Genomic DNA, 27,245 nt, shown 5'->3' with positions numbered 1-27,245 from the left:
GTCTATTTTAGCTGTAGCCTAAATTAGATAATCTTACATTTAGTGGCATGACATGACATGCAAATGAAGCCCATAATGGGTGCGGAGACCATAGCTTATGGAAGCGAAAACTAGGCCCATAGACTATTTGTTGTTTTTTGTTGATCCAAAACAAATCGAGTTGAATTTAGAGGACAAATTGACATGACATGTCAAATGAGAAGTGGGGAGATGTGCGGTGTTGCGTCAGCTGTGATCAGGCTACAACGATGACTCGGTGGATGATGATTGTGTGTGGTGGTCCGTCTTTGTGCGTGCGTCTTTACGCGCGAGGTTGCGCGCTTTCCTCCACGCTCGCCTGCTTGTGTTGACTGATGGTTGGTTCGTGAATGGCCTGAGAATGGGGCGGAGCCTTGAGGAGACTAGTAAACGTCATGACAGCGCTGGGAGAGCCACGTTTGAATGACTTTCAGTGAAGTGTAGACGAGGCAACATTGCGCTTAGATTATCGGTCTAAATACAAAGCAGAAGCTAGCATCACCCTTAAGATTTTTTTAACGATTTGATTAGTAAACCAATTAAACCACTCGAAGTTTGGATATGGCCAGAGGAGAAGGGGCTGAGCAGTATTCAGCCACAAGTTTATTACCACCAAAACCTGGGCAAGATGAACTCAAAATCGTCAAGGTAAGAGGAATTTACTGGTAGCCTAAATGGTTTGGTTTAACAAATAGCCTATATTTTTTTTGTTCTGTAAAAGATGAGAGATAAGCACTGAAATGGTCGTTTATTATAGCGGATTTCTGTAGCAATGAGAGTAGTGGTTTGGGTTGCATAAAGCTGAATGCTTTTCTCAGAGTAGGCTAGATGATGCCGAGGCTATAATTTCACCGAGGAAAGGCTCCCTTGTAAGGCTACGTTGCAGGACGTATGTCCGGCTGGCAACGAGACACCATTCCAAGTCCATTTCAAATATACCCAGTTGACATATGGTTCGGTACAGACATGTAGCGACTTCATCTTATTAAAATCTACAATGGCGGTTAAAATGCAAATTTCTCCCCATAAGCTCATTCAGCTGGTTCGTCGGCGTGTCAGCTACTACACACTGCCGGTTTTAAAGCGACAGAATTTTAAAAATGGAAACGAACATCTTGTTTCTTTGTTGATTGAAATCTGCGTCGTTCATGAAAGGACGCTCATATTCCAACTCCATGTACCGGTATGTAGTTCGAGACTACAATTTACAATGGGCAGCAGGACAATCTGTTTGATTCTTTTCGATAGGAGCTTATGAGAATGAATGGGTGTGGAGAAAGCAGACACCGGTTCTACCAGCCTAGACATGCACGTGTAACAGGCTACTCGAATCACTACCCCACCGACAGGATCAAAAATCAAATGTTCGTTCTTGTCTTTGTACGTAAACGCGATTTAGCTTGTGCCCATGAATAAAAGCATGGCTGTTTTGGGGAAAGAAATGTGCTATGATAAGCTCTGGGTGAATTTATGCGCTGGGTGTGGCAGACAGGGGTGGCGGCGGCATCTTTTTTTGGTTTTGTGTGTAATTATTCCTGTGCAACACTAAACAGCGGTCGTAGGCTATCTAAATCAACCCATAACCCCGTCATTTGGGAAACTCGGCAAGAAAGCCAAAAATAGTGACAACGATAATTGCGCCCGCTATAAGTGTCATGAAGGGCAAGGTAGCGTAGGTATGTTAATTGACACCCTTGCGATTTGAGGGCTCATTGGAAATTGAAAATGCCACTACAGGCAGACAGACGTCACGTGGGATAAATTAAAACCACCATCCAAGGCATGCACTGGTTTGCATCTGGCACAATTCCCCTTTACAAACCAATCTTAATTCATTCAATATAATATTGTATAATGCCTTCTGTCAGGGACTGTGCCTCTGTCTTAGGAATGATTTAAGGAGGTCATATGCTGTTGTTATATGACACAGATCTAGCTCTTCCTTCATCTGATAAAACACAGTCCTTATCTAGTGTGCATGATCTGACCTGGGTAAATAGTTGAGGGCTGGCAGTGGCAGTCAAGGTTCTCTTGCTACGTTGGCAGTTGGTGCACTGCTCACATGTCTTTATGAGAGAGGTAGGCGTAATGTGTCAACATCAGCTTATCAACCCAGAGGTTTCCGTGTCTATTTGCTATGTACATACATGGACCCAAAATGTGCATCAGTCAGCAATAAGGACCGGGCTTCCCACATAACTAGACTGTACACACACACACACACGTACAGTAAGCCCCTGTGTGCAGCCCCCCTGCCGTAAGAGGCTTGCAAGCATAGTAGGTTCACACTCTCACAGTGGGGAAAGGACTGATCGGCTTGCCTTGGCTGGCCAAGACCCATCAGCATATCTTACTCCTTTTGGATTAACATCAGCCGGCATTTCTTAATTGGCTAAGGGCAAGAATACAATTCCCGAGTCGTGGCCATTGGCTGACCGGGGGAAGGCGTGGTGCACCCACCTGACCCTGGGCTGACTGAGGCGGACCACCGCGTTGCGTCGTGCACCCTTGGCTCTCGTGGGTCTGAAATGACGTGGCTGGACCCACAACATCTTATGTTGTGAGAGCCAATCGGAGGCTGAGAAGCCCTTGTGGCGCGGACCCCGCACGCACACAAACGCATGCTGTTGTGCTGTGTGAGTGACTCATGATCTACAGTGGACGCGGCAGCACGACCCCCCCCAGAACTCCCTCCCATCCACTCTCCACCCGCCATTGTCCTCACACCACTATGTGACATCAGAGATATGCGCATCGTACCACTGAAAGGGTGGGGGGAGCGACACTGTGCGTGTGGGTGTGCGAGTGTGTGTGCGTATTCAAGATGCTCACTCATTGCAGGTGAATTACGCACAGAGCTGCCTTTGGTGGTATTTGACTTTCTCACAGCACTCACTGTAATCACGCCACTGTTGCTGTGGTGCTGTGGTGGTGCGGTCTGGTCTGGTCCCCCCTTTCGATTGTTAAGTTGCAGGAACATTCTCTAGCTCTCCCCTCTGGAATGATGGTGGGAGGAGGGACGCCTGGAGGCAGATCAGCTGTCCCAGCTGTGAGGGGTGTGAGTGGGGGGGGAGGAATCCAACTTGGCCGGACAGTTCTAGGGAAATGGGCTTCCACTCAGGGCTGACACCCAGACCAGTTTTGTCCCTTTCCTCAAGGCATGAAACATCTTTCTCCACACACCCCCACCCCACCCTCTCAAAAAGCAAAACCCTGTATCACAGCTTTAGCATAGACCAGTATGACGCATAAGAAATGCTGTATAACAGCAGCATGGATTTGAATGTTGAACTGAAATGGAGAAGAGACTTGGTGACTTGCTGTCCACATCTCCGTGCCCACAATAAGGTCAGGTTCATGGGGAAGTTAATACAATAAGTAGTCTGTCTGCCTGTCAGTACAATTTACAGTAGAGGTATCATACAAGACAAATACTCTCTGATCATACAGTGGCTTCTAATTGAACCGGTCGTTACTGTTTCCCCAGCATTTCTTGGAATTGCATAAGATGAGATCCTCCAGCACGGCAAAGACCATTTTAATAATACGATCAAAGGTACAGGAGCAATTAAGTCAATGTGTAGAATATCATTTTGTCTTCTAGATTCAGGGACCTGTCTGTCAGCAATATGTTTTGCAGAGGGATTGTTCATAGGCTTCTAATCCCCTCCCAAAGAGTTTCCCCGTGATGGACTTCAGAGCCTGGTGGTCTTGTACCGTGTGAACGCTTAGGATATCTGACTCCACTGTCCCCATTTTTCAAGTTCACTCTCTATCTCACGCTCTCTCTCCATCTCTCTGTCTCTGTCTCTCTCTCTCCACCCCCCCCCTCTCTCTCCCATGGGTAGTTATTCTGAATACTGGATATACAGGGTGGTAAATCCTTTTGACTGACTCTTTGTTCTGTGTGTGTGTTCTCGTTTGTCCTCTTGTTCCTGTCCGCAGAGGGAGCGGAGAAGGGACCACTTGTCCATCTGGAGCAAGCTCTGCTTCGCCGTCGGGGGCGCTCCTTATCAGATCACGGGCAGTGCTCTCGGCTTCTTCCTGCAGATCTACCTGCTGGACGTAGCCCAGGTGAGTTACACCCCCCCCCCCACAAAGAGGAGCTAGTGAGTGGGTGAAGGAGTGAGCGAGACAGTGGCTGTATCTCAAAGTCAAGGATCCTGGCCTTGCTAGGACGTGAAACACCCAGTGATTGGATTCTCCGCAGAGTTCACCAAAAGTATCCGATCAGTGGGCATTTCACGTCCTAGCAAGGCCAGGATCCTTGACTTTGAGATGCAGCAACTGAGAGTGTTCTCTCTTTATCAAACTCTATGTGGATCCCTGGTGGTAAACACAACGATGAGCGATTAGGTGAAAGAGTTGAGTGTGTGCGTTTTCTCTCTATCAAACCCTATGTGGATCACATTACATGGGTGAGTGTGGATTTGAATGCCCATATCATGGACCCAGGTTTGTGTCCAGCCTGGATTTCCCAACTCTACCCAGTCTGAGAGAGGTTCTCTCTTATCAAAGCCCTATGTGGATCACACAGATGGGTGAGAGTGGGTTTGCATGTCCATGGGGATCCATGTTTGAGTTAGGTTGACGTAGTGGAAGACACCTGTGAGAGAGTTCTCTCTCCATCAAACTCTACATGGATACCAGGTGGTTCACACAACGATGAGTGAGTAGGTGAAAGTGTGAGCGTGAAATGGGGATGGCGTATCGCTCCCTTTATCAGAGCCCTATTAGGACCACATTAGATGGGTGAGTGTGGGTTTGAATCTCCATGGGGACCTGGGTTCAAGTCCAGCCTGGATTTCCCAACCCTACGTCTGTCCGTCTGTCTGTCTGTCTGTCTGTCTGTCTGTCTGTCTGTCTGTCTGTCTGTCTGTCTGTCTGTCTGTCTGTCTCGCTCATTTCGTGTCTCCTCTCACATGTCCTTTAATAATAAAGGCCCCAAATAGCCCAGAAAAAACACAAGTTAGTGGGTGAAAGAGTGAGACTGTGAATGCGAGTTAGAGACTCCTCTCTCCTACTGTATGTCAGAACACACAAGGCCTGGGCTCTAACTTAAAGCGATGGTTCGGAGTAGAATCGCCCTAATGCCATTTGAACCGTGACACCCATCCACCTTTACACCCGAAGTGTTTTCTGCCGCAGACTTACATCAACAGAGTTGCCGTGTTATTCGATGTTTATTCCGGTTAGCTTGACTCAAGCGCATATGGATACTGGGCACCGTCTCCAAACTTTCCCCACAAAAATAACATGTCATTACACCAAACTTCTGCAGTAGCACAAATATGGTCTGTACTCACGAAACGAAGCATTTGGAAGTTTGGAAATAGTCCAGGAGTTTAGTATTATCAACACAAGCTGAATAGCTTCTCTGCTGCTAAAGCTGTGCCAACGTTACTTCCGTCATATGAGACAAGCCCGTAAAAGTCTTCAACAAACTTCCAGACGAGAGTGTTAAAAAAGTTTTCATTGAATTGTGATTAAGGCTTATATTTTCAAGGCAATACTTAAAAGATATTTCAAATCTTACCTACTATCAATTAGACAAGGATTTTCGTTATCAATACTGATGCTGAATTCACTTTTCATTGTGCATATTATGAGCTTCGTTTAGGACTCTTACATGCTTGTCTTAGATGACGGAAGTAACGTTGGCGCAGCTTTAGCAGCAGAGAAGCTATTCGGCTTGTGTTGATAATAATAAACTCCTGGACTATTTCCAAACTTCCAAATGCTTCGTTTCGTGAGTACAGACCATATTTGTGCTACTGCAGAAGTTTGGTGTCATGACATGTTATTTTTGTGGGGAAAGTTTGGAGACGGTGCCCAGTATCCATATGCGCTTGAGTCAAGCTAACCGGAATAAACATCGAATAACACGGCAACTCTGTTGATGTAAGCCTGCGGCAGAAAACACTTCGGGTGTAAAGGTGGATGGGTGTCACGGTTCAAATGGCATTAGGGTGATTCTACTCCGAACCATCGCTTTAACACACCGGCCAACCTGCCACATGCTGGTGAAATTTCAGTTTGGCTGGTAGAAAAGACCAATTTATAGGCCACTTTGACCCATTAGTGAGTGTATACGGGTAGTGAGATTAACATCTACAAGCCATTTTGGCTGGTTGTAAATGTGGAGCCCTGCAATAAGACCCTCGAGTCAGTGTCTCACCCTCCCAGCAGTATTGAACTGTGGTCCCTCTCGGGTCCTTGGTCCCTGGGTCCCGAAACAGTTCATCATTGCTCAATGTACTGCTGTATGTCATTTCAAGGCTGAAATGTGAAGGGAGAGTTTTGACAGTGGTCCAAACGAGTCTGATATCAGATCTGAAATGAAGAAACACTGTCTAGAATTTTAGGATGGTGCAAAGTTCTCTGGAACCAAGGTCATGGTTGGTTGGGGAAAAAAAGTTACCAAATGTGTCATGAGAAAGACGTGTAACAGTGTGGCAACCAACGTGGCTTTTTCACCACATGGCCTTCACCGGCTAGAGGTATTGGTACATCGACCTCCGGTCCCGTGGACCCACACACACGCACACACACGGTACAGCAAGTCCAGTATGTCTGGTGATGTCTGGTGTATGTCAAAGACCTGTTATCAGACACCTACTGTGCCACATTGTTGCTCCATTAGACCACACCACAGGGTCCACCACGTCAGCAGGGTTATGTTTGTGTGCGTTATGAGTTTGTGTGTGTGTGTGTGTGTGTCTTGTGAGAGTGTGTGTTATGAGTGTGTGTCTTGTGAGTGTGTGTGTGTGCTCGCGAAGCAGGGGGGCTGGCCTCTGCCTGACATGTTCTAATTGAATTAACTTGAGAGGGATGTGGCGGAAAAGGGGCTTAGCGGACTCTGGTGTACTTTTAATGGTGCTTCTCCTCTTCTGCCCCTTCTGTTTTCCTTGAAAGCACCCACAGCAAAACACAACACTTGCAATCATTTCATGTTAGCTATTAAAATAACTATGAAAACAATTTAAATATTCTTTTTTTTTACCACGCTTTGGCTCTGATTCTCCCTCTGCTTAATAAATAATTCAATTTTTATTCTCTCTCTCTCTCTCTCTCTCTCTCTCTCTCTCTCTCTCTCTCTCTCTCTCTCTCTCTCTCTCTCTAAAGTTGGACCCATTTTATGCCTCCATCATCCTCTTCGTGGGGCGGGCATGGGACGGTGTTACGGACCCGGTGGTCGGTTTCCTGGTGAGCCGGAGTCGGTGGACCCGGATTGGACGCATGATGCCCTGGTACGACCCGCTTTTGCTCTCACTAAATGGAAACACTAGGTATTTCTCAAAGAGAAGTATTCTACCCTTGCTAGTGGGAATAACAGCCATTTGTCATGGATTTCCCCAAGAGATATCCAATAGCTAGTTCTAAGTGTAATTAATAATTGGATACTCCTTGGTGAAATCTGCAAAAAAAATGGGCGTTAACTCACACTAGCAAGAACTCTTCACTTTGAGAAACACTCACTGTGTAGAATGAAGTAAAAAGTTCAAAGGAATTGATCATCCACGATGGTGAGTTCAATGTGAAAGGTGTATTAGCCAGTGTTGTGGAGCTGTATTAGTGCTGGAGATAAAGGTGTGGCCTTCACTAAGTGGCATGGCAAGTTCTCATCATGTGTCCTTAGTCACAGGTGACGCTATAATTAACATGGTGTGACATTTTAACACCTATTGACTAATGACGCTTAGTTTGCATTTCTACCTTTTGAAGAACTGTGTGTTCTTGCCTTCAGCCTCCAAAAAAATTGACTGGCCTGACCGGACTAACCCTTTTTTGGCACATTCTTCATGAGGGCGGAAGCGTGGGTTGGAGATGGTATGATGAGGCGTTGCATAGTTCTATTGTACGCTGGATGTATTTTGTTAAGTAAGAAGAAATACCGGTAGCTTTTAGTACAGTATGTTACAATGCGTGACCGTCAGCGTTGCTGTCAATGAGTCAGGATGGGAAATGACGATACATCCTGCTGTAACAGGAAGATGATTAGCCAAAACAATTGGGTCATTCCTCCCACTGTGAATTTCCTTTACCTCACATGCGGTGTCGTGACCCAGTATCACATCACGTCACATCACGTCTGGAATTCACAGCTTAAACCGTGTGTACCTGTCCCAGTAAAGCTTTGATTTGATCTCCACTTCATGTCACTGCAAAAAATGGCAAAGCTTTGCAAGTCATCACTTGCACTGGATTTTCCCCCTTCCCCAAACAATGTGAAGTGCGTTGATTGTTGAAGTTGAAAATGCAGTGCAGTGAGTGCATTGAGTGAAAGCATTTTTTTCGTTATGTCAGAGGAACGTTGGCATTCTCCCGTTGAATGCTTAACACTTCAAGAGAAGAATTTATGAGCTTCAGAGGGCAATAGGGCCGTAAGGCTGTAGGGCAAGACCGCGAACAGAAGATCATGTACTGAAATGTCCTAACACTGAACAGGGAGGAAGGAGGTGTAAGCTATCAGGAGGACAGTTCTCCCCTTCCTCTTCTCCTCCTCCAGTTTTGATGTGCTGTTGTCACATCCCTATTTTGAGGAGCTCAGCTGCTGGGCATGTCAGCATGAGAGTTGAGCCGGCACTGCACTGTAGATGGGAATACGATCGGCTTTACAGTAGCCAATGAAGCCTTGACAGATCTCATAACTGTTGGAGCGCGATCACACTTTCACCGCGTCTCATTACACCCGCCCACCCCCTTCTCTTTCTCTCTTGCCCTTAAAACACACTCACTTTCAACACACTTTCGCCTTCGGACTTGAAGTGTTTTTTACGACTGGCATAATGACGGGGCATGTGAGTAGCTTTAATCTCCAACCAGCGAGAAGAAGCCAAGGCATATTCCTTTTTTTCTGTTTGCTTTTATTGTTCATAAGGCGATCTCACTAAAGACTTGTGTAAATATACGCATCACCGTGTGCTATTTAAATCATTCCAGCGTAATGGGAAGGACATTTGTTTGGAAGTCCACTATTTGTAAAGTCAGATTTCCATGAAAGGCATACCGAGTCACAAGGACACTTCCTTGTGATCCTACGCTACAGAGGCGAGCCCCTTGTAAAGAGAGTGCGCAGAGACTGTGTGAGAGAGAGAGAGAGAGAGAGAGAGAGAGACCGAGCGAGAGAGAGAATGAGAATGAGAGAGTGAGCAGCAGAGGATGCTTGAGGCGGGGGAGGGGTGTCAGACGCGGATGCCTTTCCCTATTGGCTGAGCCGGCAACACACCACCAAAGGCAGCCAATCAGGGCAGCGAGAGTCATCAGTAGTTTTGAAGAATGACGGTTGGAATGGGGGCCTGGCGGATATGGCAGGGAGGTTACTATCGGTTAAGCAAAGGGCATATTCTTGGCTGTGTCAGGAAGTTCATTGTTGCCAATGACCATTATTATTATTATTAATTTTATGATTATTGTTGTCATAAGTAGAATTATTCATTTTCAGCTTGTAAGGTAATGACTCATTATTGAAGGCTGTTAACCTATCAAAATGTAATATCTTCATGATTTGGAGCCTTTGATAATGTGGGTAATAATTGGGCTAATTATGGAATGTGGTGGATTATACTGAAGGATTATTGAAAATATGAAATACACACAAGCAATAGTGATAATCATTCAGCTCAAATTATTTTTTTCTTCGATACATGCCCGTAATGCAATCATCATGCCCGTAATAATGTAGTATAATGCAATCCAGCTCCACGGACTGTAACGTTTGGTTTACTTTCACATGACCAGGCCAATCTGATTAGCTGGTATTGAGCTCTCCGCCCGACTTGTGGCTCATATAGGTGGTTTCCGTGTAATCTTTACCAGCCCCATCATCTCCCACCCAGCACCCAGCACCAACCCCCACCCCCCAACCTCACCCCACCCCCCACCTCCACCAACTGAACTGGCCACTGTGAAATTCCACCTCATGGGTAGCAGCTGACTGTTTCCAAAATAAATATAGGAGCTAGCTTGGGAATGTGTCAGTGCCGTGCTGTGCTGTGCTGTGCCTATGCTGCGTGCATGCCGTACCTTATATGCGTCCTCATGTTGGGGTGGAGGTCAGAGCGCTCCATAGGTTGAAGGCGGCGGGTCTTTCTTGTTAACCTGGGCCATCTCTGGGTCTTTTGTTATGTACACATTTACTGTTCCATGGCGTAGAGGGCGGGGGGGGCTGTAGCCTACTTTTCATATCTCACCCAGATGGTGTGTTTGTATATTACCCACTGCGCCAAGGGCAGAGGGCAGAGATGGGAGGTGGGGGTAGGCGGGTGGTTGATTTGCACTTGACCTGGCATTTACACCCTCAGCGATCCCACGTCATAACACACACGTGTACAAATTGACACCTGACCTGACCGCCTCAAAGCAGAAACATTCAGGCCAACACATTGCCACAGTATTTGAATATACAGTAACATATACACACAGACATTCCACGGCTCTCGCATCCGTGTCACGCCATCCGAAAAGCCTGACGGTGACTTTCATACGGAACATTTCAGGTATTTCCAGAATTGTTGAATCACCATTCCGTAGAATCCGTACTAATGCAATCACTGTTCTGTCTCAGGATTAAGACCACTCTGGGCAATGTTTACAATGCCCTAAGATGGACATTTAGAGAGAGTACAACTCATTGACGTGTGCGTCTCTGTGTGTGTGTCTGTCTGTGTGTGTGCTTGGGCCAAAATATTTTCCATCTGCCCCCACGTGCTTTAAGCAGTACAGCAGGGGGGACTGAGCGCTGACTTCAAAGTCAGGTATGACAGAGCACAGAGGTTAAAGGCTTTAATAATGAAAAAAGAACGATCCAGCGATGCGCAGAGAATCTTTTCCATGTTGCATAACCCCCCCACCTGTGACTGACGTCTAAAGTATGTACCCCGTCAGGCACTCCTGTCGTCCACTCCCAGCAACCATGCACAAACTTTTTTTTTTCAACCTGCAGGGTTTAGCGTGTCTCTCTTTTTATTATTTGTCTTTGTTTTGTTTGGAGTTTATTTCCACTTTGATTCCCTGCAGGCTTTTAAAAAGAAAACAAAAGTCTCCCATGACTCGATCGAAAGCCTCTCTTGGAAAGTCTCCTGGGCCCGAGAGTACGAGGTGGGGAGGGAAAGCGATGCTCGTGTGAACGGTCCAATCGTCTCTCTCAGGTTTCAGTATCCAGCTTAGAGAGAGATAGAGATGGAGAGAGAAAGAAGAGAGAGGGAGAGATGGAGAGAGAAAGAAGGGCGAGAGTGAAATGGAGAGAGAGGGAGAGACTGAGCCATTGTCTAGTGATTGGGATGAGCTGTGGGTACAGCTTTGTATCCTGGGAATGTGTTTCAGTATCCAGCTTAGAGAGAGAGAGAGAGATGGAGATGGAGAGGGAATGAAGGGTGAGGGTGAAATGGAGATTGAGAGAGAACCATTGTCTAGTTTTTATTACATTACACTTAGCTGATGCTTTTTTTATCCAAAGCACCTCACAGATATTACAGATTATTGGTTGGATGGAGGTGTAGGGAGAGGTAAGGGTGGGATTTGAACCTGCAACTCTGTGATCTTCAGTCCAACTCCCTAACCATTACACCACGGCTGCCTACAGTGATTGGGATGAGCGGTGGGTACAGGCTTGTCCTGGGAATGAGTTCCTCTCCATGGAGTTTTGGCAGGATAAATGAGTTTTCACCGCATCACTTCACCGATGTCTTTCGCTGGCAGAGTAAAGAAAACATTTTAATTAATAAAAATATCTTCATTCGCCGTGAATAATGTCCATTGATGTGTTTTCTGGGCGAAGCATTTTTTCATTTAGGACGTCAGTGCATGTTGACATCACTCAACACATTGCTGCTTGAACAGGTTTTTATGTTGTAGATGATGATGACTCTGATTCTCATGCCATACTTCAGCCTTCAGTGATTCACACTCCGATTTCCACTCCGACACTCCTATTCGATACTCGTGACCTCTTGTTGCTCACTTCCTGTGATTCTGCGTCCCGTCCTGTCCACTCCACAGGCCCACCCACATAAGGGCCGTGACCCCTGAACCAACCCCATGCCCACACCATATCTGACCTCACATAGTCTTATTGACGATTGCTGTATAGGCCCAAAGAACAAGGACACACACATACAAATAGTGTACATACAGTATACACATCCTCCTACACTGTATCTGTTCCTCCTTCTATGCTCTCTCTCGCTCTCGCTCTCACTCTCTCTCTCTCTCTCTCTCTGTATGCAATATAGTCACTCTTTTGTCTTTGTGCAATCGCTCTCATTGGTACTTGTCAACCTTCCGCTGCAGCTGTGCTGCCCATCAAGCGTGCATTGCAGCTGAAGCCGCTATGCCGTGGGGGTGCGAGCCCAAAGACAATCGGACTTATTATGGTGCTGTGATTGGAAGCAGTTGTGTCTGCCAAGAGAGTGTGTGGATCATGTCTTTGTCCGGTATCAGTCCCCTGCAGCAGAGATAATGAGGCGGCCCAGGCTAAGAAGTAAAGTGTTGTATTGTACGGAGAACATGCGTACCGCTAGTCACACACGCATGCAGGGCCCTAAAATTAACTTTTTTCCTCACTAGCCAAAATGGTTTGTAGGTGTTAATCTCGCTAGCCAAACACACAGTCACTAATGGGTCAACGTGCCTAGTAAGTTGGTCTTTTCTCCCAGCCAAGCTGAAATTTCACCAGCATTTGGCCAGTTGGCTGGTGTCAATTTAGAACCCACACGCACGCACATGTATAATCGTGGCATGCTCACGCGCACACATACACACGCGTGTGCTGTACCTCTAAATGTCCTTATTTACATGCCTGACTGTATAGTCTGAAGTATCCAGGTCATGGTTGTTAGCGGTTGGTGCTAAGTTGTGGCCGACTGCTGTACTAAGACCTGAGTTCTAAGGACTATAGGAGGTAAATGGGGCTGTAGAAGGCTTTTTTTAAGGTAAAATGTGTAAATTATGACAAGAATGTAGAAGTCCAGATCCCAACGATTTCCAACACCCATAACTGCCCATTAAGATGTGAAAGAAAGGTGCTGAGTGATGGGTGTTTTCGCATCTGTTACACTCTTACTGTGTATTATTATACAGTGAAGTCGATACTAATGTCTCTCCATTGGAGGTTGAAGCAAGGTGCATGCAACCACTCTGTTGACGTTTTTGCATCTGTTGTACTCCTTCTGTACAGTATTATAGGGTATAGTAGGTTCAGGTTTGTCTCTATAGGGTTATGCACTGTGATGAGTGAATGGCTGTTTTGCATCTGTAGTATTCGTTCTACATAGTGTTAAAAAGTAAAAAGGAGATACAAGTGTGTCTGTATTGGTTAAAGCATTGTGTGCAGACTCAGAGCGATGGTTCTTTCGCATTAGTTCTTATCTTTCCGTACGGCATTGTAGGCTAGTAGCCACTAAGGGGTCTCCATGTTTGTGGTAAGGACTGCCATGCTTGGGGATGCTATGGCGCAGTGCGGCCGGCCACAAGTGGTTAAATTATGTCCTCCCTGATGTTTGGTTGGTGTGTTTCTGGATATTGAATATCTTGGGTTTAATGAAGTCCTCCCTGATGTTTTGGTTGGTGTGTTTCAGGATCCTGATCTCGACGCCGTTTGCGGTGATGAGCTACTTCATGATCTGGTTCGTGCCGCCGGTGGAGGAGGGGAAGGTCATCTGGTACCTGGTCTTCTACTGCATCTTCCAGTCACTGCAGACGGTAGGACACACACACACACGTGCACATACGCTCAACTACACACACACACACACACGTGCACATACGCTCAACTACATATACACACACACACACACACACACACACACACACGCACATACACACATTGACATGTAACCAAACACTTTTTAACAGATACTCATTTCACGCTTTAAGACACATTATGTGGGACTTTCCTTTCAGTTACCATATGTTAATAAATGTATGTTTTGACTGTCTCCTTGCAGTGTTTCCATGTGCCTTACTCTGCCCTGACCATGTTCATCAGCTCGGAGCAGAAGGAGCGCGACTCTGCCACTGCCTACAGTAAGTCACCTCAGCTATTCCTCACCTATTCTTACTCTATTATCTACTGTTTTTATCTTGTTTTATATTTTTCTCTGACTCCAATTCTGTCTTATTCTTTCATTGAATTGCACTTGTGTTTTTAATGCGCTATACAATTAAACTTGACTCTGAAGCAGGGACAAGTTTCAACTTGACACGGCAAAATCAAAAGCCCGCTGTTTTGTGTTGCGTTGTTGTAAAAAAGGCGGGGGATCCTTGATCATATCGAATATTGCAAGCAGGCTAGTCTAGACTGGTCTTGCCTCATGGCTTGCATTACATAGCAAACGCTTGTAAGCAAAGCGGCTTACCGTGGAGGAATACGGTCAAACTACCACAGATATGCGTGCAAGCTGAATGGGTGGGGAAATGCAGGTGGTGGTTGGTTGGTGAGTTGGACGTGTTCGAACAGAAGAGCGCATCAGGAGTGAATGGCTCTCATTTCACCCTCATTCACCCTTATTCAATGGTGCTTATTTCATCCTTATAACTTTAACCCTTTCGAGGGTATCGCATATACAGTGGGATTAAGCTGCCTGTTGGCCAGGATGCCCTTACAAAAGAGATTATTAATGTCAATGGGTCTTTTCTCTTAAAGGTTTTTTTCATTAAACGTGCGTTGGCGTGTTTGTTCTCATTATGGTGCCGACTTAACACAGAGCTATATAGGAGCTGCAGAATGTTTGAGTTAAATACTGAAAGGACTGACAAAGTCCTTAATTCTCAAACGGAAGCAGAGGAAAGTAAAAGGGAGCCTTTAGTGTGGGAGATTTCTTTACTGAGCTACATGAGAGACTGCTACGCCATCAGAGTTTGATGTATTGCGTGTCTACACGATGACCACCTGCTCCAAAAAAAGAAGCTTATATTTAGCCTTTGCTTTAATGCCACGTTTGAAGGTTTGTCCCTTTGCCCTATCTGTAGAAAGATTCTTTGATGGTATTGCACACTCTGCCAAGGGACAAGCTGGCTGAAGTACGACTTTGTAACAGGGAGTTGAAGAATTTGTATGGTTGCTCTCAAGCCTTGATCTACAGCCAAGAATAAATAGGTCTGCTGTGCGCACCCGCTCATTTTCTGTGCGAGAATGTTTTTACGTGGCATAAAAAGACAGTATTATTCAGTGCCATGCAAAATGATTCCATGCGTTATAAAAGTATACATTTTGGCGCTTTTTACAATCTACCTATGATGCACTCCAAGAACTCATGGCTTTCTCTCCACAGTGTGTCCCCATTTTCTTTGTATCCTGTCATCGTGTACACAAATCTCAGTGCCCTAAATTCTTTCTCTTGCCCGCCTCTCTCATCTCTCGTCACGTTGAATGGATGTCAGTTGAAGTGTTGGCCACTTGGTAACTTGGTGCTTGGTGATGCCCACAAAAGAAATGCCAGCGTCCTTAATTCTTTCTGTCCCCTTCATCTCTTGCCACTCTTGTTCACAGGGATGACAGTGGAGGTGTTGGGCACAGTGCTTGGCACTGCCATCCAGGGCCAGATCGTGGGCGGTGCCATTGCGCCCTGCATCAAGAACACCCTGGGCTCCCTGGCCGACCTCAACGCCACCCAGCTGGGGTCGGAGGTCAACGTGTCCGGCATCTCCCTCAACGACACGGTAAGGCGTGAGGAGGAGAAGTACAGTTTACTGGTCAAATACAGCAAGAGACTAAAGCAAGAACACAACATGAATACTGCCCTGCTACAAAGGCAAAGTGCAGTAACTACATGTTTTGTCATGATTTAATTTAGACTGAAAAGTGTCTTCATAACACCTCTTTTATCTTCTGAAAAAGCCTTATGGTCCAAATGTGCCCTGTTTTGGAGATGTCAAATTTGCAGCAACTACAATATGCAATCTAATACCAAAACTTTTTAAACCTTTTTCTCAGTTCCCATGTTGGTGTACTTACTGCACTTTGTCTTTGTTGGGCAGAATACATCTATGAGATCCACTTCTGCCCAGATAGCCATGCTACTCAGCCTTTACTCATCCCTCTTCCTTTCTTTTCTCTTTCTCGCTCTACACCCTCCTCCTCTGCAGAAACAAGCCTACATGATCGCCTCAGGGGTCATCTGCGTCATCTATGTGATCTGCGCCTTCGTCCTCTTCATGGGTGTCAAGGAGCAAGATGGTGAGTGACAGCAAAGATATTTTTTACTTTCTACTCTTCCTGTATTGTCTTTGGTGACATGGTTAAGGACGGGCGGACTACACCCATTGTGCTTATTAATCCACTGATTGCCCTTCCCCTTCGCTGCAATTCTTTACATTCTTTACACCCATGGCACAGGGTAATCCACTGATTGCCCTGGCACTTTGCTGCAGTTCTTTAAATTATTTAAAATAAAGGCTTTTAAGCCTGTATTCAGACAGGACAGGTCGAAAGTGTGACGGGGAATGAGTGGGAGGGAGAGACTGTGGTGGAGCATCGGGAAATAACCCCAGGCCGGAATTGGAACCTGAGCTCCCGCCGCACCAGTACAGTGCTACAGCCATTTGAGCCATGGCCAAGGCCCCCCTTGCTGCAATTCTGCTGTATGTGCACACTTTGATTTTACTGGAAGTGAAAAGTGAACGTACTGTTATTGAAGGTGCTCTCTCTGAAACTTAAAAGACCTTCAGTCAGACTGACAAACAAACTAAAAATCTGGACGTTCAGAACTTTTTTGTGTGTTCTTTTTTCTTCTTTTTGAGTTTATTTGATCAATGTCTACTGGACACTGGATTCATCAGTCATTCATGATTTCATGCACGCGAGTGACCCTGATGAAGGTCTGTGACCGAGACGTTGGTTGCGCAAACTGAAATAGTCGAGAGTTCCAGACGTGCCAGCGGGGACATGTGGCATACTCGGGTCAACGTGTTTCATGTTCTGTTCCTGAGTCGGGCTGGCCAGGAATTGCATTGACCCTGTGTGTTTGTCTTTCTGTGTATCTGTTTGTGTGTGTGTGTGTCTATCTGTTTGCAATGCATGTGTGTATTTAGTCTGCAATGGTAGCCAAACACCCACAGAGTCGCACGGTCTTGGCCAAGTACACACATTCATGTATCTATTCATCGCATGCTGTAAAAAACAAAGTCGCTCACAGCATTGGCCAGGGGGGCGAGACTGCTATCACTCGTACTTGGCTCAAGTGGCTGTTTAATTCTGCTTGTAGGTTTTTTTTTTATTAATGACACAACATGCACTTGCATGTCTTATGGTTCTCAAGAAATTGACCATGAAGCATCTTGTCATCTTTACACAAAGAAATTGCCTCATGTATTAACTGGTCGTACCTCTTGTTTCCCCCGTTTCCTGTCTCTGCAGAGAGAGGGCAGCTGAAGTCAGATCGCCGCATGTCCTTCTTTGAGGGCCTGCGTCTGGTCATCTCGTTCGGACCCTACCTCAAACTGGTCATGGGCTTCTTGTTCACATCGCTGGCTTTCATGGTAAGACGCCACATCACGGCAATCACAGATGGATAGATCGCCTTTATTGTAACCAAAGGCAAATTTGTTTTCACCACCATCATAACTTGTTACAGACAACATGAAGACATGGGGCCTATACTACAGAGCTGGTTCAGGAGTAAACCAGGTTAAGTTAATCGGTAAATCATCTAATAGAAGAGTCTGGACTCCTCTTTTTTGTCCAGGCTCTTCTATTAGATGATTCCCCTCTTAATTTAACCTGGTTTACTCCTAAACCAGCTTTGTAGTATAGGCCCATGAAGTATACAACCCAATACAAAGAACATGTTCACAGGGGACATCACAAGAACATTAAGCACCATACATGCACACTGAAACACAAATAGTGTCAGACAACATAAGCACATACTCACACAGTAATAAGCCATACAGCCACACCATAAATGACAGTCACATACACATTATATATACACTACCAGGAGGGACCATACAGGGTCATTGTGGGAAATCATTGGAAAATTACAGTGCATTCTACCATGAGTTGGTTTACTGCACAAGACACAATCGCAGGAAACTGCGCCCACTCTGATAAGTTTTTTGCATGGTTTCCTTCTGAGTTAGTAGGAAAAAAGCTGTTTTGGTGGCGTCGATAACATTGTGAAGTCTTTATTTTGTTGTTGGATGTTCATTTTGTGCAAAACGTAATGTTGCCAACTCTGTGATTGTTGCATTCATTTTGGTTCTTTTTGTCTTGTCCCCTCCTGTGTAGCTTTTGGAAGGCAACATCGCTCTCTTCTGCACCTACGCTCTCGGACTGAGGGATGACTTCCAGAACGTTCTGCTGGCCATCATGGTATGAGAGAGACCCACACAACACTCGTGATTTGGGGGGCTGGTGCTGGGGGGCAGGGAGGCCGACAAGGTGGGGGGACAAAGGGGTCCGTTGTCCCTGGCCCAGGGAGATGGGGTGGTGGTGGTGGTGGTGGTGGTGGGATAATATAATTGGGGCAGAATTGGGTCCTCATTACATTGTATGTTTTGATTTGGGGGGGCTTTCAGTTGACATTGATCCTGGGCCCGGCCAAAGATGTCGTCGGCCCTGCTGGGGGGGGGCACTTGGTATTCAAGCTGTGCACAGCATTTGGAAGTTAAAAAGTCAGCTTTGTTTTTAAAAAAAATCTGTCTGCTCGTGTAGCAAGGAGTTTTGGAACATCGGAGTGAAGAGGATACCAGGATTCCTCCCCGCTGTATTTGGATCAGTTCCCCATTGTGGCAAAAACAAAGACGTATACAAAAGGAAGCACTTAAAAACTGATGTTGGACATCAGAGCTGTTTGTCTGGAGCGAGAGGGGTTCTCCATGCCACTCTCTCTCCCCCTGTTTCTGTGTGCCCAGCTAGGCAGAGACAGTTGAGGGCCCTTTGGCAACAACCCTGGGCCTGCTTGTCCAGCTTGTCCCAGACAAGGTGACTCATTGCCATGGCAATGGAACAGGGAGATTTTAAGGTTGAGGGGACGCATTCTGGTGGCGATGTGGGAAATGGGTGTCCTGTCCTCCTCCTCCTCCTACACACACACACTACACACACTCTAGCCCAGCCTCCCCTCTCAGCCACACACCCAGACACGAGGGAGAAACACAAGGAGCCTTTTGTGTCACCACAGAAACTCTCATTTGCTCCATTTTTTTTTTCTTTTCGCTTTAAAGAACCATTTCCCAAATGACTGCCTCACTATTCTTTGTCAAACCTTTTCTGCCTTTCTTGGCCACTAACTGTGTCAATGTTTGGATTAGAGTCCCAAGTGTGCAACGATTTGGGACTTTTTTTTTGATACTCCCCTTTCAGCTGTGTTGTGTGGCTTGTGTTGTATTGTGTTATGTGTTATGTAGCGCCGCCTATATACTCTAGCGAATGTGAACAGGTGATTGACCCTGTTACATGACGCCTGTCATCGTGCCATTATTTGTTTCTATGACCTGCTCTCCCTCCCCTCTCTCCGTTGGCCGCGGGTAATATTTATGTCCCCAGCAGGCCGGAGAAGACAGGTGATCAATGCCTCACAGTTCGTGATGTGCGTCAGTGGAACAAAAACGTTTTTTTTTTTTTTTTTCCCGAGGAGCGGGTGTCCTTGTTGTGATGGGTTAGAACAAAGGTGGAGGGAGTACAGTATTCGGGCAGCGGCCGCAGCACCAAAACACTCAAAAACACGTGTTGTGGAGCCACCATCACACGACACACACACACACACGGAGTCGTCGTCAGCTGATGCACCCCACCAATGGGGGACTGACCCCTTTTTATTTGTTTGGACCAGCGGGCTCCCTCCAGTGTTTTCAGGACACACTCGGAAGCACGTGTTCCTCTGCGTGTGTGTGTGTGTGTGTGTTATTGTTTTGAGGGGGAGGAGAGGGGGGGTGTGTGGGGGTGGGAAGACTTTAATGGGAGTTGATTGGAGATTCACATGGCTCACGTTGCTCTTCTGTGTGTGTGTTTGCCTTTTGTGCAGTTTGCTGGCACCGTTTCCATCCCCTTCTGGCAGTGGTTCCTCTCACGCTTTGGAAAGAAGACCGCCGTCTACTTTGGCATCTCGGTACACGTTCAACCACTCAATTACTTGTGTGTGTGTGTGTGTGTGTGTGTGTGTGTGTGTGTGTGTGTGTGTGTGTGTGTGTGTGTGTGTGTGTGTGTGTGTGTGTGTGTGTGTGTGTGTGTGTGTGTGTGTGTGTGTGTGTGGTTTTGTGTGTGTGTTATGCAATGTAGAATGCAACTTCACTGTACCAGATTTTATGATTTCCGTTTATTGCTGTCAATGATTTGCATACATTTGTAGAGAAAGTTTTAAATAAATGTCTGTTCCAATCCCCACTTATGCATAGATTTCAGAGCATACACAGTTGGATGTATGTGCATGTGCATGTGTGCATTTTGTATTTGTATTCCATCTGTTGTCCATATGAGACATACACACCTGCATGTGTGTAAATTATTTGATGAATAAATAGATAGCTATAAACTTTTGTCATTCCCAAGGGGAAATTCGTGTTCCAAGTTGCTCTGTATATATAAAAAAAGAGAAGTTAATATAGATTTTAAAAAATAAATGAATAAGGGCCATGATCACTATGCAGACAAGTCAATGTGTTTGTCTTTGTCCTTAATTAACGTGTTCTCCTCTTGTCCTCCTCCTCCTCCTCCGTCTGCAGTGGGTGGTTCCCTTCATGGTCATGGTCATCTGCATTGAGCCCAACATCATCATGGCCTATGTGGTGGCCTGTGCATCCGGCATCAGCGTAGCTGCAGCCTTCCTCCTGCCCTGGTGAGACACCATCCATCCATACATCACTGTTTATTGATTATTTATCGGGAACGGAAATCCAGGGGTGCGTTTCTCCACAGCGTCGTTGCTAACCATGTTAGTGGCCTGTGCATCAGGCATCAGCGTAGCCACAGCCTTCCTCCTGCCCTGGTGAGATGCGTTCAGTTAAGTTGAGTTCGGTTTATTTGGTAGGGATAGATGCACATCATGTAAGCTTTACAAGTCCAACAGAATAGCATCATAGCATTACAGCCATTGGCTAATTTCCAATGCCCATCCCTAGAAAGGTGTTAGCAACTTATTTGGTTGCAATGCAATTTCCCATAGGCAACCTACTAAGTTGCTATCTGGTTAGCAATGATACTTTTGAGTAAACGGAGTCCTGATTTGTGTATCCTGAACATGCAAGTGTAAAACCAACCAGGCTGTGATGAAATGTGACTGTTACAAAAATCTTTGGGGCTTAGTGGCAAATTTTGTCACAGCGTCAAGTAAGGGGTAGGCCCAGGGTTGTAGAAAACAAATGGCATCATAGAAAGCTCTTAACACACGACATGCTCTATTTATTTTCCTGCTGGTTTGGCCTTTGCCAATCCCTGCCTTGCACCTCGACAGCTCTCTCCTGCTTTTTCCCCCTCGTTTAGTTAACCCCTCAAGCCACATGGCAGTTTATCATAATCAGTCATTATCTATCATTACCTCTGTGTAATAATGATGATCGCCTATTTGAATGCTCCACTGATCTGCCCTGCCCCCGAGTGCTGCGGCATGTTGTATCTCCTGAAGAGTGTAGACAGAGTTCATCCCGAACCCGATTGCACCTAATTAAGGTCTGTAGTGCCAGCTATCCCCACTTGGGTTGGATCATGGATCAGATGAACTGATGAGTTGTGCGGTTTCTCTCTCTCTCTCTCTCTCTCTCTCTCTCTCTCTCTCTCTCTCTCTCTCTCTCTCTCTCTCTTTCTTTCTTTCTTTTCTTTCTTTCTTTCTTTCTTTCTTTCTTTCTTTCTTTCTTTCTTTCTTTCTTTCTTTCTTTCTTTCTTTCTTTCTTTCTTTCTTTCTCTCTCTCTGCATCTAGGTCGATGTTGCCAGATGTGGTGGACGACTTCAAGGTGCAGAATCCCGACACGCAAGGCCACGAGGCAATCTTCTACTCCTTCTACGTCTTCTTCACCAAGTTTGCCTCTGGCGTGTCCCTGGGCGTCTCCACCCTCAGTCTACAGTAAGTTCTCTCTCTCTTGGCTTTTGTTCCAAACTGTTTGCTTTTTTTTCTTTCTTTTTTTTTTTGCGTCCAACCTCTTTGGCATACAAGTTCACATGCACGCTCTGTGAAAATAATAGACAAGGAGTTCACATGCCCTTTAAGAAACCACAGCAGTTTCTTCACTCTGCTTTTTTGGTGTTGCACACTTTCTTTTTTGTTGTTCTGTGATGCCTATGGTTTTACCTGAGAGGAACATGGTGCTGTGATTCTTCACCGCTTCCGTAACCAAGAGAGGCTAAGAACTTCTATAAACAAAATGGAGACGTTAACTTCTGTTTAGCCTGCTCTTTTGACTTTTCTTGTCTTTTTCACTGAACATGGCACCTGCTATTGGGTCAATGATGTTTCAGTAGTAGCACGTGCCTGGGTGGTGCAACCACAGCTAATGCCACTATTTTATGGAGTAAAATAGTTTTATTTGTTTTTAGAGGATTATATAAGAGACATATTCATTGCAATACAACAGTTACCAATTGCTAATTAATTTCTGGGCATTAGCGGTGGTTTTACCACCTGACGTCTGAGTCCAAAAAAAAATGCCATTGATCTTATTGCAGTCCTCTGAAAGTGTCTGGGCTTGTCCAGTCCAGAACAAAGACCTGGAGTTTGGAATTTCTCACCAGCGTATTACATTTGGCCGTCACATTAGTAGGTCCTGTAATTGGGACCACCAGGGCTGCTCTTGTAATGTAACAGTGCCGCCGTCCTACTGTGCTTATTGCCCTACTTGTCAAAAGCTTAAGCTCCCCTGATTAAGACCGCTCTTATGAGGCCTGGCCAGACTCGCCTAAAAACAAAAGGACCAAATCCTTACTCATTTGACCCAAAAAAAGAGAGAAAAGGTTCTTTGCTGCCCCCCTTTTTTCCCCGCTTTCTATTTTTTTTCCATCCACAGTAGGGAGCCACTCATTTTCTCCCCTTCCATGTACTGTACGTACCATTAGACTTCCATTCAATTCTGGCCCAGGTCATTTGCCAATCCTTTCCCATCTCTCTCTCGTCCCACTCATTTCCTGTCTCTCCTCCACTATCCTGTCAGAAAGACAAAAAGACCCCTAAACAATATATTACAAAAGTGAATAAATAAAACAAATTAAATAATAATAAGATAATGTGTCACTCTCCGCTTACCCCCTGCTCACTCACTCGCTGACCTACCCACTCACTCCCTCTCTGCTCCCCTGCGTCTTCTCCCCGCAGTTTCGCCGGGTACCAGACCAACGCCTGCACGCAGCCGGACTCCGTGACCTTCACCCTGAAGATGCTGGTGGCTCCGGCGCCCATCGTGTTCATCTTGCTGGGCCTCATCATCTTCAAGCTCTACCCCATCGACGAGAAGAGGAGGCAAGAGAACCGCAAAGCGTTACAGGAGCTAAGGTGAGCATCACACAGATACAGTCGAAGGGGTTCTCACAAGTAGACACAGTTCCAGAGACAATCTCATGCACATTGCACCCTAAAACTGGGTGAAGTGTAGCCTAGTACACAAAACCAGCCCTAATGTTATTCTAGCCTGGCTTGCCACGCTTGGTGATGCGGGTAAACTTTTCCTACTTATACAATTGGAGATATACTGGACGTATGTACACTAATGGATGCATTAATACAACACGTACAATGTAAACAAAAACAATCTGCTTTAAAGGGGTCACAGGGTGTGCATCGATAAGTGCTGTCTAGATTGTCTTGCCTTTTTTTTTTTTACAACACTGGAGAATTAGGCTATCTTATCTTGCGCACCGCGCTCCAGACCACATGTCAAAGGATCTCATAAAAGTAAATCATTCATTTTAATGATCCTATGCTTCTGTTTGTAAACTCCAGCCACCAGCCATCACATCACAAGCCTGTCATAATAATAATAATAATAATAATGTTATTATCAATAAGAACTCCTTGTATAGTACATTCCATACAATAATGCTGCTCAAAGTTACAGTTTGAAAAGAACATGCAGGCTTGGCAGATTTTGAGACGGAGACATCAGTTTAAATCATGGCCTGTCTTAACCAAGGCGAGAGCACTCGCAAGGAGCTGAAAAGGAGAATTAAATCACTCGTGGACAACTTGATAAAGTATAGATATCACTGTGCGGTCTCCTCTCTCTCTCTCTCTCTCTCTCCTGACTCTCTGCCTTCAAGGGGGGTATTCAGGCCTGTGAATTAGTGCTGTGTTGCTCCTTTTGAAATGGTGGGAGCCCGGCAGCATTGGAATGTTGACATTAGAAATGGAGCTGTGCAGTCTTTTGTGTGCGTGTTGCTGCGTTTTTGCCTTTTGCCTCCCTCTCTCACATTTTTTTTCCCTCTTCCTCCCTTCTTTTTCTCCCTTTTCTGACAACAGGGACTCAGATGAGGACTCACAGACAGACTCCACAGAACTGGGCAACATGGTGTAGTACGGGAACAAATGGAATATATTCACACACACACACACACACACACACACACACACACACACACACACACACACACACACACACACACACACACACACACACACACACACACACTGTTTCTCACAAGATGTACATGGGTCACATGTCTGGATACATGTGTGTGTGTGTGTGTGTACACACAAACTCACACACCTCAAAGGTCACTACTCGAAAGTGACTGTGACCATTTGTCTCGGTTGAAAGAGAGTAAGGTCACCTTTGCTGGCTGCCATGGCAAGTTGCTGAACTGTTCGGGGGGAGCTATTTAAAAAAAGAAAAAGGAAAAAAAATCCTGTGAGATGTGGGAAGTCTGAGCACTCCCCCCAGTGGCCAACACAGAAACTGCTCTACTTGCACGCAGGACCAGCAAGGCTAACCAACGAGGGTGAATGAGACACCGACGCCTGGTTGCACGTTTACAATTCTTGTGTCATTACCAAAATCATGCCGACATCACAAGCACCTGTACTCCTCTTGGAAGCACAACTGTGATCGCATCTACAAAGCTTGTGATTGTTCCTTTATAAGTGGCTTTGTTTGCAATACTGCTACAATACTCAAGCAAAGCACATTTTTTTGGAGGGATATTTCCATCATTTTATTCTTTACAACATTGTTCACCATAGCAGTGTATTTTTCCATACAGATAGGGCTTGATTTTGGATTTTGGTACACTACATCTTGAAACTCTGCATATCAAGAGTACTATCAACTTTCCACAAGAAAGCACTAAGCCAACATCATGTATGATGTGGGTGTACCAGGGACAAAGAAAATATTTTCTCTCTGCTGTTGTTTTGTCTGTACTAACTGGTAAGTGTAGATGAATGCGTATGCAAGAGTTGGTGATTTTGTTTAAAATTCACTTAAATTAAAAATAGTTTCTTAGCAGTTATGTGTAAAAAAGACTATTTATACTGCGAAATCGTACTGTCAATCATCAGTAAGACTTTTTTCCGTTATTTAACATTTTTGACTGTAACACAGCCAGAGAATTCTGCTTTGGCCGTTACTCGCGTGTGACTGTCATGGTTGGTATTTCAAAGGTGCTATTGTACTTTCAAACATTTTGATAAAAAAGTCTGTGAATTTGTTTATAAATGTGTATAGACCTACTGTCGTTTCAGCTGTGAACGCTGACCATGTACAGGTGCCTGTGATTTTGTTGTAATATTTTTGTTTTACGGTCTTGTATATGTTTTTTGAGAAACTAAGTTTATTGCCAGAGAGATTTTTTTTTTGTTTTTTGTAAATTTAAGCTGAAGTCATGGCCAAAACATGTTTCTATTGCCTGCTGCCTTTGGCAGCGTATGTAAACGTTTTAGAAAAAAAACATGCATGTACTTGGGAGAGTGTGTTGAAACACTACAGTTTTGCCTACTTGTTGGTTGTGTTTTTGTATCGCTATGGTTTTCTACTATAGTGGTACCTAGACCACCGTGTTGAACTGGATTAGGCCTACAGCTGCCAAAGGCAGCCGATGTCTGCACAACTACAAGAAGTGGCCTAATATCTGAGAAAAAAACAATGTATATGTGTAAATACTGTAAGTTGTAAATACGTTCAGTGTTCTGTAGTGTACATTGGCTGCAAAAAACCTGCTGCTAAATCCAGGTACCATCTGGTCTATTTTGGGATTTGGTGGTACTAATTTATGATGAATGAAAATATGTTGTTGATTTTAATGTTCAAATTAAAATTGAATACTAATATAAATGTTCTGGTTCATGTCCATTTCCTTCTGTTTGCAAGAGTGGTTGGAAGGATCAGTTTAGTGTTCTCAAAGGCTTCAATACAAAGTCACATTAGGCTGCATGCAGAGTGACTGTGTACAGTCATTGGTCTGAGTAAAGTTCTGAGTTATTAATGAAACTCATTCATGAAAAATACAGTGCATACTGTATATCAGAATAAATACTGATTTGTTATAGCTCAGTGCATTATACTGTAAATGAGCATTTGGTAGGGCACCCATTAATCCTTCATTGTCCTTCCTTTATCTGTGGTTACCAGACCATGCTCTATCTGTAGTGTCCTACAACATCCATGTAGCGAAGGGGAGTAGAGTTGCCCAGCTGGGACTCGAACCCAGACCTTCTGGGGTAGTAAACCGGGGCTCTGATCGCTACACCAAAGAGCCAGGCTCGTTGGCGTGACAGTCAGAACACACCCACAACCCTAGTGATGGTCACTCCATCACACTGCCTTCCCCTTCGGGAAGCGCACCCGTGCGCTTCACACACTCATGGTGTCCCTCGCGCAACTGCCCATCAATGCTTCACCTGTCACTGTGGTCACCAATCCTGGGGGTCCCTCACATGGAATTACGGCACACACACAATGGGTACGCCTCTGATGGCCTTACGGTAGCCGTCCCACTTCTGACACCATTTGTAGGGAAGGGGAGTAGAGTTGCCCTGCAGGGACTCGAACCCAGACCTTCTGGGGTAGTAAACTGGGGCTCTGACCACTACACCAAAGAGCCACAACCCTAGTGATGGTCACTCCATCCACCAATCTACTGCATGGTATTAAGCAAATACTGTATGGCAAAGGGGGAACACAAATAAAGCATTGATGTTATGATTTGAACACAACTGAAAATGAATGGCACTGGTTTGAAATTATGCAGACCAACTAATAAGGCCATTGGACAACAGTGCTTACAGGTGGTTGATTGTTGTTGGTTTATATCAATCATGTAAAAACTTATGTCAGAGGTGTACCAAGACATGAGACAGTTCGGTTTTCA

General features: G+C 45.3%; 1 protein-coding gene across 1 annotated transcript; it reads left to right on the top strand.

The window, feature by feature from the left end:
• Window positions 1-420: 420 nt before the first annotated feature.
• On the top strand, window positions 421-26,209 carry mfsd2ab (MFSD2 lysolipid transporter A, lysophospholipid b). The gene is made up of 14 exons (XM_063184586.1): window positions 421-666; window positions 3,964-4,092; window positions 7,144-7,268; window positions 13,596-13,719; window positions 13,965-14,043; window positions 15,509-15,678; window positions 16,105-16,195; window positions 17,375-17,496; window positions 18,248-18,331; window positions 19,986-20,069; window positions 20,683-20,795; window positions 21,874-22,017; window positions 23,260-23,436; window positions 24,400-26,209. Exons 1-14 carry the CDS (start codon window positions 580-582, stop codon window positions 24,452-24,454), a joined length of 1,584 nt encoding a protein of 527 aa, XP_063040656.1. The 5' UTR covers window positions 421-579; the 3' UTR covers window positions 24,455-26,209.
• The last annotated feature ends 1,036 nt before the right edge of the window (window positions 26,210-27,245 follow it).

The sequence above is a fragment of the Engraulis encrasicolus genome, chromosome 19, assembly GCF_034702125.1.
Source record: "Engraulis encrasicolus isolate BLACKSEA-1 chromosome 19, IST_EnEncr_1.0, whole genome shotgun sequence".
In the NCBI taxonomy this organism is placed as follows: domain Eukaryota; kingdom Metazoa; phylum Chordata; class Actinopteri; order Clupeiformes; family Engraulidae; genus Engraulis; species Engraulis encrasicolus.
Note: the sequence above shows the minus strand (reverse complement) of the source record. Positions and strands in the feature narration are given on the sequence as shown.

Excerpts from the sequence above, each read along its gene's own strand:
- mfsd2ab (XM_063184586.1), top strand. The coding sequence starts at position 580 with ATGGCCAGAGGAGAAGGGGCTGAGCAGTATTCAGCCACAAGTTTATTA. Across the intron at positions 15,679-16,104 it reads GCATCTCCCTCAACGACACG|AAACAAGCCTACATGATCGC; the intron begins GTAAGGCGTGAG and ends CCTCCTCTGCAG. Across the intron at positions 17,497-18,247 it reads TCACATCGCTGGCTTTCATG|CTTTTGGAAGGCAACATCGC; the intron begins GTAAGACGCCAC and ends CCTCCTGTGTAG.